The sequence below is a fragment of the Sarcophilus harrisii genome, chromosome 1 (assembly GCF_902635505.1).
Source record: "Sarcophilus harrisii chromosome 1, mSarHar1.11, whole genome shotgun sequence".
NCBI lineage: Eukaryota > Metazoa > Chordata > Mammalia > Dasyuromorphia > Dasyuridae > Sarcophilus > Sarcophilus harrisii.
Window position 1 is genome coordinate 233047997 of NC_045426.1, and position 15145 is coordinate 233063141.

The 15145-nt window shown below is 42.6% G+C and overlaps 1 protein-coding gene across 1 annotated transcript in view; it reads right to left on the reverse strand.

Annotated features, from left to right (window-relative positions):
• Positions 1-5676, reverse strand: part of SREBF1 (sterol regulatory element binding transcription factor 1) — a 61210-nt gene extending 55534 nt beyond the window's left edge. The window contains exon 1 of the mRNA XM_031938464.1: positions 5224-5676. Coding sequence (XP_031794324.1) covers positions 5224-5320 — 97 coding nt within the window. The 5' untranslated portion in view covers positions 5321-5676. The remainder of the gene's footprint in view (positions 1-5223) is intronic.
• Positions 5677-15145: the final 9469 nt, after the last annotated feature.

The window sequence follows — 15145 nt, forward strand, 5'->3', positions numbered from 1 at the left end:
ATTCAGCCACCATTAAATCCAACTTCTAGGGACCTATCTCCAAATCAAACCAATTTCTCCATTATGTACACCAAGGGCCTCTAAAATAGATCCCTCCCAGAACTTGTCATCCCCTCAGGTTATCTTCTTGTTTACATATTCTCCCCTTCTCACAAGACCAAATTTCTATATCTGATCCTCCAGTTAAAGTTCGATAGTAAAGCCTTCCTCTCCACCCATTTTTCAGTCAGGCTACATTCCCATCATTAGGCTGAAGCTACCCCCTCCAAGGTCATCTAACATTTTTCAAAGGCATTTCCTCATCTCCTTATTAATGCTTGACCATTGTAGATTATTCTTTCTTATTAAATATCCTCTTCTCAATTGTACATATTTAACCTATATTGGATTACTTGCTAAGGGAGGAGAGAGGAGAAGAAAAAATTTGGAACACAAGGTTTTGCAAAGGTGAATGTTGAAAACTATCTTTGCATGTATTTTGAAAAAGAAAAAGCTATTATTAATAAATAAATATCCTCTTCTCCCACTTGGATTCCAGAAATGCTGGGTTCTCATGGTTCTTCCCAAATAAACTTCTCTAAACAACCTTCTGAATCTTCTGGCAACTACTCCTTAAATGTGAAATCCTCAACCCTTTCCTCTCTATTCACTCCCTCACATGTTATATGTTCATCCACTCCATGCTTCCAAATTTAAACTCTACACAGATGACTCTCACATCAATCAATCAAATAAACAAGCAATACAAATGTATTAAGCACTCGCTGTGTCATTGATCTCCTAGCCTTAGTACCTGGGCCTCAACTTGTCCTCCTCAGACCAGCTCCTCCTCCAAGTGTTCTAGTTGCACTGATGATAATTCACCTTCCTGCCACATGGAGTCATAGCTTCAGAGTCACATTGGACTCTTCTCTTTCTCTCACTCTCCTACCTTTTAGAGTAGCAAGAAAAGCACCATATTTGGGGTCAAGAATCCTGGGTTCATATATATATATAAGCTTGGGCAAGTCATGGGGCCTCTGGACCTTGACTGGAGCTTAATCAATTGATTTCACAGATCCCTAAGATCCAGTTGCTAAGTTTGGTCCATTCTGCCTCCTAGAATTCTCACTATCTGTCTCCACAAAACTGTAATTCCACAGCCACAACCCCATGCCCAGCAGTCATTTTTTCTCTTCCAGATTATTCTAATAGCCTCTCAACTATTCCTATTTTCAGTTTATAGCTATTTTAAACTATCCTTCACACCAGTCTATCATATTCTTGAGGCAGCTAGATAACGTGGTGGAAAGAGCACTAGGTTGGGAATCCAAAAGACTCATCTTTCAGCCTCAAACACTTACTAGCTGTGTGATCCTGGGCATGTCACTTAACTCTGCCTCAATTTCCTCATCTGTAAAATAAGCTGAAGGAGGAAATGGCAAACACTGCAATATTTTTGTCACGATAACATCACACCACTGTGATTACCTCCTTGCAGCCAGTCAAAACTCATTAGAAACTATTAGAAATGCTTGACCCTGGCACTCAAGGTTCCAGGCAATCTGGATACAACCTAATTTTACTAGCCTCAACTCATGTAACTCCTATTGATGTGCTTTAAGTTCTTAACATGAACTACTTTCTGTAGCATAGTGGGTCCAGACTATTAAGTGTGGAGTAAAGACTCAAGTTTAAATTTGGCCTCTGAAGTGTACTAGATTTATGACCCTGGAAAAGTCATTTAAAACTCTCTGTATGCCTCAAATTTCCTCATCTGTAAAAATAACACCTACCTCCCAGGGTTGTCCAGAAGATCAAATGCTCTTAGTAAAGCACTAAGCACAGTGCTAATAGATGCTTAATAAGTGCTTGTTTTCTTCCTCCTCTCCACCTCTTGGATTTCTTCCTGCTCTCTCAATTTCCTTTGCTCAAGCTATTCCCCATGCATGGAACAAAGTTTTTCTCCAACCCCAAACTGTCTACTTAAATTCCTCCTCCATGCAATCTTTGATGACTCCTTGTCCCAAGTGAAAATGACCCCCGACTGTCCTTTGAGGTCTCCTGGAACTTTATTTAGCTTTTCCTTTCACACTTATCAATCAGCCCATCAATCCACGGGTCTTCAGCTAACTGCTATGTACCCAGAACTATGCTAAGCACTTTATAAATATTATCCAGAGATACAAAGAAAGGCAAAAACAGGTTTTGCCCTCAAGGAGATTACATTTGAATGGGGGAATTAATAGGTATAAAATATATAAATTAGGGAGATACAAGATACACAGGGAGTAGATGAAGACCTAGAACCACTGCACTCGATAGAGGTTAGAATTCTGAAGGTGACATATGAGCTAAGTCTTAATGGACACCAGCCATATTTAAGAGCTGACTATAGGGAAGGAGGGCATTCCAGGTGGGGACATCAGAAAGAATAAAAGCACTGAGGTGATGGATATAGTATCTATCATGTGTAACAAAGTTGAAAAATATAGTTTGTAGGAAGGAGTGACGTAAAAAATTTGGGAAAGGTCCAAGGACCAAAGTAAAAAGGGCTTTAAATATTATCCAGTAGGCTTGCATAAGAAGTATATTATAGAATGAATAGATCTTCTGGAATAGAAAACTATCTCTCACTGATATATCACACTCTAATCTGCCATTCCGAATTCAGTACTGAGTGCCTCAGCCTCCCCATTTATTTTTATTTGATCCTAGAGATAAGGAGCTACTGGAATTTAAGTAATAGGGCAGTGACACAGTCAGACTTAAGCCTTGGGATCATCACTTGGGCAGGCATAGAATGGTGTGGGGTAAATTATTTAGATTGTAACATTGGATATTATTATTTGAATTAACCAGTGTGCAGCCTGCTTGTTCCTTTGGTATGCATGCAATGTCAAGAAGATCTCTAGCCTGTTGGATGGACCCAGTTTTCAGGAGGACACAGAACTAGAGGCAGATATGGAATGCAATGGATAGAACTCTGAGGAAGAGCCAAGTTCAAATTCAGCCACAGATACTTACTAGCTGTGTGACTTTAGACAAGTCATTTGCCTCAGTTTCCCCATCTGTAAAATTAGTATAATAAAAGCTTCTACCTCAAAGGCTTGTTGTGAGGATCTAATGAGATATTAATAAAAAGTACTTAGAACAGTGCCTGGCACATAGTAGGTGCTATATGAATACTATTGTTGTTATTAGCTGTAATTATTACAACAGAATAACAGGCAGGGATGCCACTATTGTCATTTATATGTGTAAGTATATTTCCTTACTTGGCTATAAACTACAAGAGAATGGGGCTCTCTCTAATCTAATTAAGAGGCATCTTTAAGTAGTAAAGTGGATGCATTTTGGGACAGATTGCAAGGAAAGCTTGAATTTAAATTCAGCTTCAAAGACTTATTATTAGCTGGGTAATCATGAACAAGCCAGTAAACCTCTTTGCTTCAGTTTCCTCATTTGTGAAATGACAATAATAGCGCCTATCTCCTATTGTGAGAATATAATGAGATAATATTTGTCAATATTGTGCAAGGCTTGAAACATATATACATGATAGCTATTGTTTTGTTCAGTTGTAACCTATTCTTTATGACCCTATTGAAGTTTTCTTGGCAAAAATACTACAGTAATTTACCGTTTCCTTCTTACTCTACAGATGAGGAAACTGAGGCAAAAAAGGTCACACAGCTAGTGTCTGGGGATACATTTGAACGCAAGTCTTCCTGACTCCAGGCCTCCACTTGGCAGTTAGATAATTAACGTTCATCTAAACTTACTATCTCTCTCCATCCCTTCCCCTAACCCCTACTATCACCAGTAGAATGCTTTATTTACAGTATTATCTGTTAGGCAGCAGGCTTTGCATAAAAAGTATATAAATCTTCTGGAATAGAAAACTACCTCTCACTGATATACTACACTCTAATCTGCCATTCCCAATTCAGTATTGAGTGCTTCAGTCTCCCCATTTATTAAAGAAAAATAATCAGACTCCGAGAGGAAAAAGGTATATTTCTCTCAGTAAAGAGTTCAAAACCACTCTCCCCGCTTCACAAGGTTCTCTACAGCAGGGGCTGGCAGAAAGATGGATTTCCTGTTACCCACAGAGAACTATCTACCGTGTAAAACGAGCATTTTGACACACACAAATTACGAGGCGGCCTGGCCTTGGAGTTTGGAGGCCCAGTTTGAGACTCCCCCTGGCCACCTTCACTACCTTGGCCGTGGCCAGGCCACTTTTCCAGCCTCAGTTTCTCCACAAGAGCCCCGAACCTGTAGTTCCAAGCTCCCGTTGCTTTGCTTAGGATCAAAGAAGAAGGTTTAAGTCATGCGTTCTGCAAAGCTTAAAAGGGCCACGTGAATGTATCATTCAAGGCCAGTTCCTTCTCTCAGCCACGGGGCTTGTCGTGGGTTACACGTGGAAGGGCCAGCGCACACTGGTTCTGCATTTGCTAATAAAGCCCCTATCTAGACACTGGGACGTCGGTTGGGCGGTTTACTGAGGGCAGAGTGGTTGGACGTCTGTGGAGAGTCATAAGCTTTAAGTCCACCCCCGTCCCGTTTCCTCCTCTCTTCTCCCCCTCCATCCCCACCGTTCTCCTTTCCTGCCCCGCTCCCCGCCCCGCTCCCGGCAGCAGGCCGCCCGCACAGCTCAGTGAACTCCGGAGGGCCCAGGGAATGACCGAGAGTAACCCCTTTTGCTGACGCTGACGTCACGAGCTCCAGGGCCCGGGGGCGGGGCTAGAAGTAGGCACAATTTAGTATCCCCTAAAGCTCCAGCTGCCCCAAGAGGCGTGACCGCTTCTCCGGGGAGGAAAGAGTGTCCCCCTCCCCCCCCCGACAAGACTGGACGGAGGACCGGGAAATGGGGGGGGGGGGGTTAGAGTCCCAGTCTCTCACTGTGCCCCCAGACGGCGAGTCCCCAGCTCTGCGCACGTTCCAGGGACTCGGTGCCCGCGGAGATACGCAGATACCCGCCAACCCTCCTCCGCCACACACGGGAGTCCCGAGTCACAGACGCGCGCAAAGTCACGAACACACTCGAGCCCTCGACGCCGGGGCCCAGCCAAGACGGGCTGAGGACCCCGGAGGGCTGCCTCCGATCTCGGGAGGGGAAAGGGCGCAGACAGTCCGGGAGCCCCGCTCCCTGCGCTCCCGGCCACGCATCCTGCCTCAGCCGGGTTCCCACGCGCTAGGGGTCCCCGGCAGCCCCATTGCTCCCTCCCCGGGACCCACCTTCGATGTCACTGAGCAGAGCCGAGTCGATGTCACTGGACTCGCTCAGCGTCAGGGAGGGATCCAATGCCGTCTCATCGAAAGACAGGCCATTCATCTTGGCGGCTGGAGGGAGCCCGCAGCTCCGCCGCCGCCGCCGCCGCCGCCGCTGCCTCCTGCCCGCCGGACCCCGGACGCCTCCTCCGGGCTGGGTGGCGTTTCTTTTCCCACACCACGCCTCTCCCTGTGCCTTCCTTTAGCTCCGCTTCATGGACCGAGAGCCTCCCGGAGGAGAAACCGTGCACGCCCCGAACTCTGAGCCGACCCGCCGGCGTCCGGTGGCCTCGCCCAGTTCCTGAAACAAAGTTAATGCCAGGGTCGCCACCCGTCCGCCCCCAGAGCCATGCCCGCTAAAAGTTGGTCGCAAAAGTACCCCGAGGAGGGGGAAGGGAGGGAGAGGGCGCTGGGCGGGGCATCGTCCCTGGGAGTCTCCACCCTAACCCATCCTACCCCCCCCAACCCCCGCCCTTCAGTTTGAGTGACAGCACCATCCCCAACTCTGAACCTCTAGGGACGTTCTGAAGCCGAGGAAGTAGATCAACTGGGCTACCTAAAGCCTGGGTAGCACGAGTCCGCTTATGGGGACCACGTGGAGCAGGGAGGCTGGACCTGGAGGGGATGGCGGAGATAGCATTTGTTGCGTTGGGTGAGGGGCTTCCCAGGCAGCGACCAGGTATAGGGCGCATGGAGCTTTGCCAAGTGCGTGCCTCTCTGTAGGGTACCGGCCGAAGTCAGCCGTAGGATTTGAGGGGCTCTGGACGGGCGAGAAAAAGCCTAGCTGGGACCCTCATTAGATACCCCCACACCCCAAAGAAGCACAGGCGTACAGCTCCCCCAGCCCCCGAATTTGTGGAACTCCCAGGCTGACTGAACACCCTGGTTTTGCAGCTTCCTGGATGCTTTGTCCCCTCCCCATTCCCTTTCTTCCCTCCCCTTCCTCCTATTCTCATTTGAATGGGGACAGGACCTGCCAGCCTTCACACCAGTTAGGGTGGGGCAGGTCACCTGGAGTCTCGCTGAAAGGAACTAAGCTGATGCAATATAGACTGGCAGATCAAGACATCCCCATCTTCACTGGGGGCTTCTACCTTTACTCTTGATAGAATGAGCTCTGATTAGCGGCTCTCAAATTGTTGCCTGAGGACAATTGGGGGTCCCCGGTCAAATCCATTTTCAGAATCATACTAAAGGTTTTTGTTGTTATTTTTGTCAAATGTACCTACCTTATGTGTACGAATATTTGTGGCAGCCCTTTGTGTAGTGGCAAGAAACTGGAAACTGAGTGGATGCCCATCAATTGGAGAATGGCTGAATAAATTGTGGTATATGAATGTTATAGAATATCATTGTTCGGTAAGAAATGACCAACAGAATAATTTCAGAAAGGCCTGAGTGCTGAGTGATGCTGAGTGAAACGAGCAGGGCCAGGAGATCATTATATACTTCAACAACAATATTATATGATGACCAGTTCTGATGGACCTGGCCATCCTCAGCAATGAGATCAACCAAATCATTTCCAATGGAGCAGTAATGAACTGAACCAGCTATGCCCAGAGAAAGAACTCTGGGAGATGACCAAGAACCATTACATTGAATTCCCAATCCCTATATTTTTCCCCACGGGTATTTTTGATTTTCTTCACAAGCTAATTGCACAATATTTCAGAGTCTGATTCTTTTTGTACAGCAAAATAACGGTTTGGTCATGTATACTTATTGTGTCTAATTTATATTTTAATATATTTAACATCTACTGGCCATCCTGCCATCTCAGGGAGGGGGTGGGGGGAAGGAGGGGAAAAATTGGAACAAGAGGTTTGGCAATTGTCAATGCTGTAAAGTTACCCATACATATAACCTGTAAATAAAAAGCTATTAAAATAAAAATAAATAAATAAATAAAGTATTGTAAATGTTGTGCCACAAATGTACCTACCTCTTTCAACTACTTATCTGTGTAAGACCGAATTTTCTTCATATATAAAGAACAAACCAACATGCTTCCATTCATGTCAAAGCAAATAGAATCCCACTATTTTCTATTTAAACCAGAAATTAACAAGATGCAAAAATATGTAAAATAATGCCAGTCTTCTCACGGAATTTTTTTGTTTTGGAAAATATAGTTATTTTTCATAAAACAAGTGTTTTGTGTAAACATGTAATGGGCTTACTATTAATTTTAATTAATAAATATATTTAAAATCCTCTCACCTTTAATTGCTAGTACAGTAAATATCAAAAGATATAGCTCAAAGAAACAAAAGCTCTTTGGGGTCCCAATAATTTTAAGAATGTAAAAAAAAAAAAAAAACACAGCTGCTCTAATCCAGTCTCTTCATGAGTAAACTGAGACCCAGGGAGAGACGTAACCATAGCTGGAGAAGCCAGGAAAAAGAAATAGAATGGGAGACTAAGCTCTGGTGTAAATGTAGCTGGAACTGGAATTCCAGGGCCTGGGCTTGAAATCTAAATGCTACCTATATGACATTGCAGTAAATCTAAAACTTTTTAAGGAGGTGTCTGAGTTAGTAAAACTGACAAATATGGTTACTCCCAGGGGAAAGGGTGAGTGGCTAACAGAAAATTGGGCCAAGATTCCCTGCCAGTCAGACACCTAGGTGGGAGTTAGGGAATCATCTCAAAAAACTCCAAATAAATCCCCAAATAAGAAGTTGATGAAATCTTTCTCTCAGACATAAAAGTCTCTTCCCTCTCTAAGCTACTGTTTCTAGAGTTGTCCATGTCCAGAACTCTTTTCCTCCTCCATTCTACTCACTGACCTCCCTGGCTTTCTTTAAGCCCTAACAAAAATCATATTTTTTAAAATTGTATGTTTTCTCCAATTCCTTTTCATTCTATATCCTGTGTAATGTTTGTTTTGTAGATATTTGTTTATGTGTGCTTCCCTTCTTCTCCCTCCCCCGCCCCCCCCCCCATTAGTTTGTAAATTCATTGAGGTCAGAGACTATTGTTTGCCTTTTTAAAAAATATAGTTATTTTTCACAAAACAAATGTTTTTATGTAAGCATGTAATGGGCTATAGCACAATTCCTGGCACATGGTGAGCACTTCATAAGTGTTTAAAGATTGGCATTTGTTCCTTCTATGATATATTTTGGCATTTGATCTTTATCAAATTTTGACAAAAATTTCTTTGTGTTCTTCATTTCACATTTTTATTGTTTTATTCCTCCACTAAGATGTCATTTTAATGCTTAATCTTGTGCCAATGATTCTGGGTTCTAGGTGCTACAGAAGAACAAACAAGTTCTAGTAGTTCTTATCAAATTAGGTCTTGCTAAATTTGGAGGGATTCAACACCAGAAGATTGCTCACCAAGTAAAAGACCTTTTTCTTAATTATCTAATGAAAGGGGTAGAGGGAGTACATCTATCTGTGGTTCAGTGAATTCTATGTCCCACACAAAAGAACTCAGATCTTCACTGGGTGAAGATCTTTATTAATCTGTAAGTTTCCTGAGGGCAAGGATTTTATCTTCTATTTTATTTTTATCCCCACTTCATTTCTATCCCCATAGAACATAGTCAGGATATGTGCTGAATGTAGTCATCCAATAAATACTTAGTAGATGTTTGGATTGTGCGAAGTGCAATAAAGCTCCGGTCTCCTTTCAGGAACCAGAACTGGGTTGATAATCAGTAGTTATTGGGTCACAAGCATTTGTCTATAAATGCTTTATCCCTGTAGGAAAAAAATCTTAAGTGATTTAATTGAAAAGCTTGAGTTCTAGAGATGGGTGAGTTCTCATTCACTTCACTCCTGGTCCTGGGAAAGAGAAGATCTGGAAGCAAGAGTTGAAAGGCATAATACATAATCTGGTTTTCATCAGTCAAGCAGTTATAAGCACATATTGCATTTTTCATCTCTGTTGGGCTAGAAGAAGGAGGAATATATCAATGGTGGCCCAAGCTCCCATCTGTTTCACAGATTTCTACATAGTAATAAATACATTTATTGTTACAAAGCAACTTCATTGAACATCTATTATCCCTTGTCCTCACTGCAGCCCTCTGAGGGAGATAAGTAGTGTTATTTCCATTTATTTGACAAAGGAATCAAGGTACAGACAGAGTCTCATAGGAAGTCAGTAGAAGAATTTCAACTAGAACCTAGATCTACTGACACTCATACTTCAATTCCTTTGCTTATTCTTTTAAAAAATGATTTTTATATAACTGTATGGACATGTATACATATGTTGCATTTAACATATACTTTAACATATTTAACATATATTGGTCTACCTGCCATCTGGGGGAGAGAGTGGGGGGAAGGAGGGGAAAAATTGGGACGAAAGGTTATGCAATTGTCAATGCTGAAAAAATATGCATGCATATATCTTGTAAATAAAAAGCTATAATAATAAAATAAATAAATAAAAATGATTTTAATTTTTCTCAATTACATGTAAATAAAAATTTTTAATGCTTAAAATTTTTTTTATTTTAAAAGTTTCTCCCTTTCTTTCTCCATGAGAAATCATGCAATTTGATAGAGATTATATATGTGCAAAACATTTCCATATTAGCTCTGTTGCAAAACCACAGACCAAAAAAACAGATAATATTAAAGAAAACAACAAAAAAGTATGCTTCAATCTGCATTCATATGCCATCAATTCTTTATCTGGAGGTGTAGAGTATTTTTCATCATGAGTTGTTCAGAATTATTTTGCATCATTGTATTGATGAGAATAGCTGTGATTCACAGCTGGGGAACAGTAACAACTTGTGGTATATGGTTATGATACAATTTGTGTTGTTATTCAGTTGTTTCAACCATGTCAACTCTTCATGACCCCACATGAGGTTTTCTTAGTAAAGATATCAGAATGGTTTGCCATTTTCTTCTCCAACTTATCTTACAGATGAGAAACTGGGATAAATTGCATTAAGTGACCTTGTCCACAGTCACACAGCTGATGAGTGTCTGAGACCATATTTGACCTCTGGTCTTCTTGACTCCAGGCCCACTGCTCTGTCGCACTTTGCCACCTAGATGTGCTTGTGATGAAATACTATTATATTATAAGAAATGATGAGCAGGATGCTTTCAGAAAAACCTGGAAAGATTTACATGAACTGATGCCAAAAAATGGGCAAAACCTGGCCTTGTTCTTAAAGACTGGAAACTTATTGGGGGGAAAAAATTGGGCTCGTAGAGAGGGGAACATGGAACACATTTTTGAAGACATGTTGTCACAGTCTTATTTGTTACAAGAATTGTATTTTCCTTTTTTTTTTAATTTTTTTTTGAGAGGGGGGATTTAAGTAGGAGGAAAGGGATCTAGTAATAGTATTCCCCCTCCAAAAAAGAGGATCATTGAATAATTTTTTTTTTAAAATGTACAGAATACAATATGAAAGATTCTATGAAATAGAAAGTGCATAGACGGGAAGAGAAGGAAGTTCAGAAGGAAACACAGATAAGCAGGATGCTTTGAAAATAACATGCTGAATTTAGTGTATGTGTATATATATATATATATATATATATATATATATATTAAAGCAGGCTGCATGTAATAGATTCATATTTTCTTTTCCTGTCCTTTATATATGAAAATATCCTTTTTTTTAGTGTTCATGACAGAAAAAAAAATTAACTCAGATAATATAGTCCCCCTTTTACCTCCCAAAAGACGATTACCTACCTCAAATGCTGGTTCATATCCCTGAGTTTGCTTTTAGCATGTATTCCCTTGATTCTGAGATGTTGTTGATTTTAGAGCCAAATTCCTAATAGATTCTGACTTGGCTGCCAATTCAAAAGGACTATGACAGTAGTCCCAGCTGACCAGCTAGAGCAGAATAGTTCCTCCCTCAAAATCAGAGTCGAACACCATATGGGCATGGCAACGGTGATAACAAAATAAATTTGTAACATTAAGCCAGTTCATTTCATCCAGATGGGCAACTCATGCTGCGTGTTTAGTTGTGAAGAAAACTTGGATTTTAAACAGAATCTCAGTGCTGAAATAAATTTTAAATAATATCCAGTCCAATGCGCTCATTAGTGACCATACTATGGAAGGTTCAGAAAATCGAAACAACATAAAGAGCAATCAGGATGTGCCAGTTGAGATGGAAAGCCCATCTTCAGGGTATTATTAGAAGAGAGTTTAGTCAGTCAGAGAATTTGTAGAATCCTAGGGATACCACCCATATCAGGGTTCAGATGAAAGGCAATGATCATGAAAAGCCTACAATTTTGCTTTGGCATTGAAGTAGGCACTGGCCTAGCATAGGACTTGGTATATAGTAGGCTCTTCATAAATGCTTATTGATCGAGCTATGGACTTTCTACTCCAGAAATGTGAGGATTCCAAAGGAAACCAGCAGGGGCCTGGGAGAGACAATAGGATGAATAGGCAAGAAAGTTAACTGAGTGGGTGGAGCTAAATGAAAGGTCTTATTGTAGGGGAAGAGACAACAGGAAGAATTTAGAAGAGATATAATGCTTTAGTTCTGTGCCAAGATAATCCAATAAATTGATTGCAATTGTGAAGTTATGAATATCAACAATCTTCTTCAAATCCCTTCTTCCATAGTTGAAATATGGCCTCTGATACTCAATAGCTGTGCTACTGTGGGCAAGTCATTTAACCCTGTTTGCCTCAGTTTCCTAAAATGAGTCAGAGAAGGAAATGAAGGATCACCTCACTATTTCCACCAAGAAAGCTAAATGGGGTCACAAAGAGTGACATATAAATGAAATGACTGAAAAACATAGTGTTATACTTTAAAACAGCAGATGATAGGATGTGCAATATTGCAGGTGATAGGGGAAAAAAAAAGGTAGAAAGATTAAAATATAACTATCCCCCTCTATAACTTTCTAAAGTGGTGACAATAAAGTCTGCCACAGGAACAGTCTTGGAGTTGGAAAGTATGGTGCAGGTTGTAGTTCTGTTTAAAGACCATTCATTGTGTTAAACCAAGCGCTACCTCATACACAGGAGGAATGCAGGGAAGGACTTCTTCACCAACTATCTCTCCCCAGTGATGCCATAGGACTCCAGTAAGTATACATCAAAAGGTTTGTTGTTGTTGTTTATCCTTCCTACTCAGGAGGATTTCAACATAGGGGAGGGTGATGTCATGACAGGCAAGTGAATTGGATTTAGGTGAGGAAGGACTGTGCAAAACCACCAACCTCACTTTCTCTTCTGGAGCCATCTGGGTCCAATGGCAAGATCATGACAACTGAAGATGGCCCTGAATGTCGAGGCAGGCTGAAAGGAGATGCAAATTGAGTCTTTAGTACTTCAGACCTTTTTCAGATAGAAATAATCTGGGGATGCTGGGCTCCAGGGTGGAGAATAAGTTTTGGGTGATATTTACTCTCTTTATCCCTCATCCCTTTTTCAACTGAGAGGGAGAAAAAGTAACAAAAGACAAAGTTTCCCTGTTTAAATTTCTCAAAAGTTATCTTTGTTCTTGGGCTTTTGAGTCTTGTGGCAGCTTTCTGACCTCCCTGGGATGGGAATGGAAAGTATTCCAAGTGATTTACAGAGGTTTAGAAATCCTTTAGAGGGACAGATCCCATGAAAGATTAGGGTTTATGCAACTTCCTACTGGCAGTTTTCTGATGGAACACTTGTGAGGTTAAAACCCTTAATAACCCCACTCCACCTCACCTTGTTCTCTAAAATCTGGAAAACATCCAGAGTACAAGGGTCTAGGACTGGGTAAACTGGTGGCCTGAATAGAGAGGAGAGGAGAGCAAAGAAAAAGAAGAGGAAAGAAGAGGAGAAAAAAAGGAGAAAGGAAAGAGAGGAGAAGAAAAGAAGGGAGAAAAAAGAGAGGAAAAGGGAGGACAGGAAAGGAAAAGAGAAGAGAAATAAGAGGCCAGAGAAGAAGGAAGGAGAGGAGAACCTGCCATCTAAGAATGGGGAATGGGGACTCACAAAGTTGCTAAGTTCCCAATCTTTGGCAATCAAATTGTGGGCAACTAAGGACTTATTTGGTGTTCCAGGGATACTGCTATATAATTCCTCTCCCACTCTCAGTAAGTAGTGAGTACAAACCAGTGGAGAGACTCCATATCATAAAAGATATATGAGGTAGAAGTTGAGAACCACAAGGTTGCTATTTGATCTTGGTCACTTTTCTCTCTGGGCTTGTTTCCATAACAGTAAAGTGGGCATAATAGGGATTTTGCTGAACTACTTTAAGACTTAAGAGTGCTTTGGGAATGAGCAGGGCTTTCAATAAACAAGCACTTATTAAGTGCCTACCATGTGCAAGACGTGTTATGCATTCTGGGGATCCTAAATTACGGTTGTAACCGAGGCAGACGGTATGTCGGCAGCTAAGTTTACCTACAGAATAAATCAATTTGGAACATTTAAGCACCTATTATGTGCCAGGCCAGATGCTGAGCGATGGGGACCTCAAAAGAGGCAAAAAGACACTCGCTGTTCTCATTTAACGCGAGAAACTACATACCAACAAGGCAAATATATACAAAATATACATATAAAATATATTTATATGCAAAATATATACAAAATAATAAAAAAATTATATACAAAATAAATAGGAAATAATTCAGAGGGAAAACATTGGAAATTGAGAGGTTTAGGGAAAGCTTTCTGCAGAAGATAGGATTTTAGTTGGGTTTTAATGAATTCAAGGTGGTTTGTGGGGAGACCGGCCCCATCAGCGGAGAGAGCAGGAAAGGTTTCCTACAGAAGAGGGTGCCTCGGTTGCAGTAAACTAGGGGATTTGGATCAGGGTAATTCACTCCCGGCAAGAGAAGGGGGAAGAAACTGAGTGCAGATTAGAAGGAACAGCAGTAAGTCCTCTATCTGTGCAAGGCAATTCATTAAGATAATTACACAGAGTCCCACGTTCAGAAGGGCAGGAACTCAGTAGATAGGGGAAGAGGCGGGGGAAGGAGAAAGGGATTTCAAGGAATCCTCCCAGCCCCGAGGCGAGCAAAAGCCTTTCCGGACACCTAAGAGCCAGGCTCAGCCGAACCACATGTTGTCGGGGCGGAGCTCCGGTTGCACCAGCCAATGGGCGGGCGCGAAGCTAGAGGGGTTTCTTTTTTCCTGGCAAAGTTTGGTTCCCGAGCCTGGGAGGAGGGGGCGGGGGGAGGATCCCCGCCCGTAGAACCAGGGCGGAGCAGCCAATAGGCGCGCGGGGCCGGAGTGGAGTGATTCGGCATCACGGCTCCCGGCGCTGCAGTGACCTCATGTAATCCTCCCGGGAAGCCTGCCATTGGGTCACATGCCCCCGCGCCCTGGAGCGGGGCAGGCTGTGGGCTGCGGACCTTTACGCGTGTCCTGGCTCCGGGCCGTTCTGTGCACCTGGCGCGGGGTGGGCGGGCTCCTTGTAATCTCCTCTCCCGGCCTCTCTCGCTTTGCAAGGTTCCCCCTCCCTCCCGAAGAATCCTAATAACTACTGATAATAGCGCGCCTTTGGATAATGCGTCAAGGTTTCCAAATCGTCGCGTTCTAACGCATCCAGGCGCTCTTCCTCTCTCCAGGCAGGCCGGTTAAGTAACTTGCCCAGCGTGTCTGGGGCAGACCTTGAACTCAGATACAGTAACCTTAAGTTTTGCGTCCTATCTACTGCCCCCGCTACTTAGTATCTGCCTGCGTACGACAGAATCCGAGAACGTTATGACTCGGAGGAACTTGTCACTTGAACCAGATGGACTGTGACCTGGGTCCTGCGGAATAGCCTCTAAGGTTATCCACCTACGTGTCCTCTCCCTCATTAAAACGTAACCTTGGTGAGCTGTTTTTTGTATCTTCGGCACCTAGCACAGTGTTTGGCATATAGTAAATATGTAATAAGTGCTTGTTGGTTGATGAAATGGAGGATGCTGAATTAGATGGATTCGG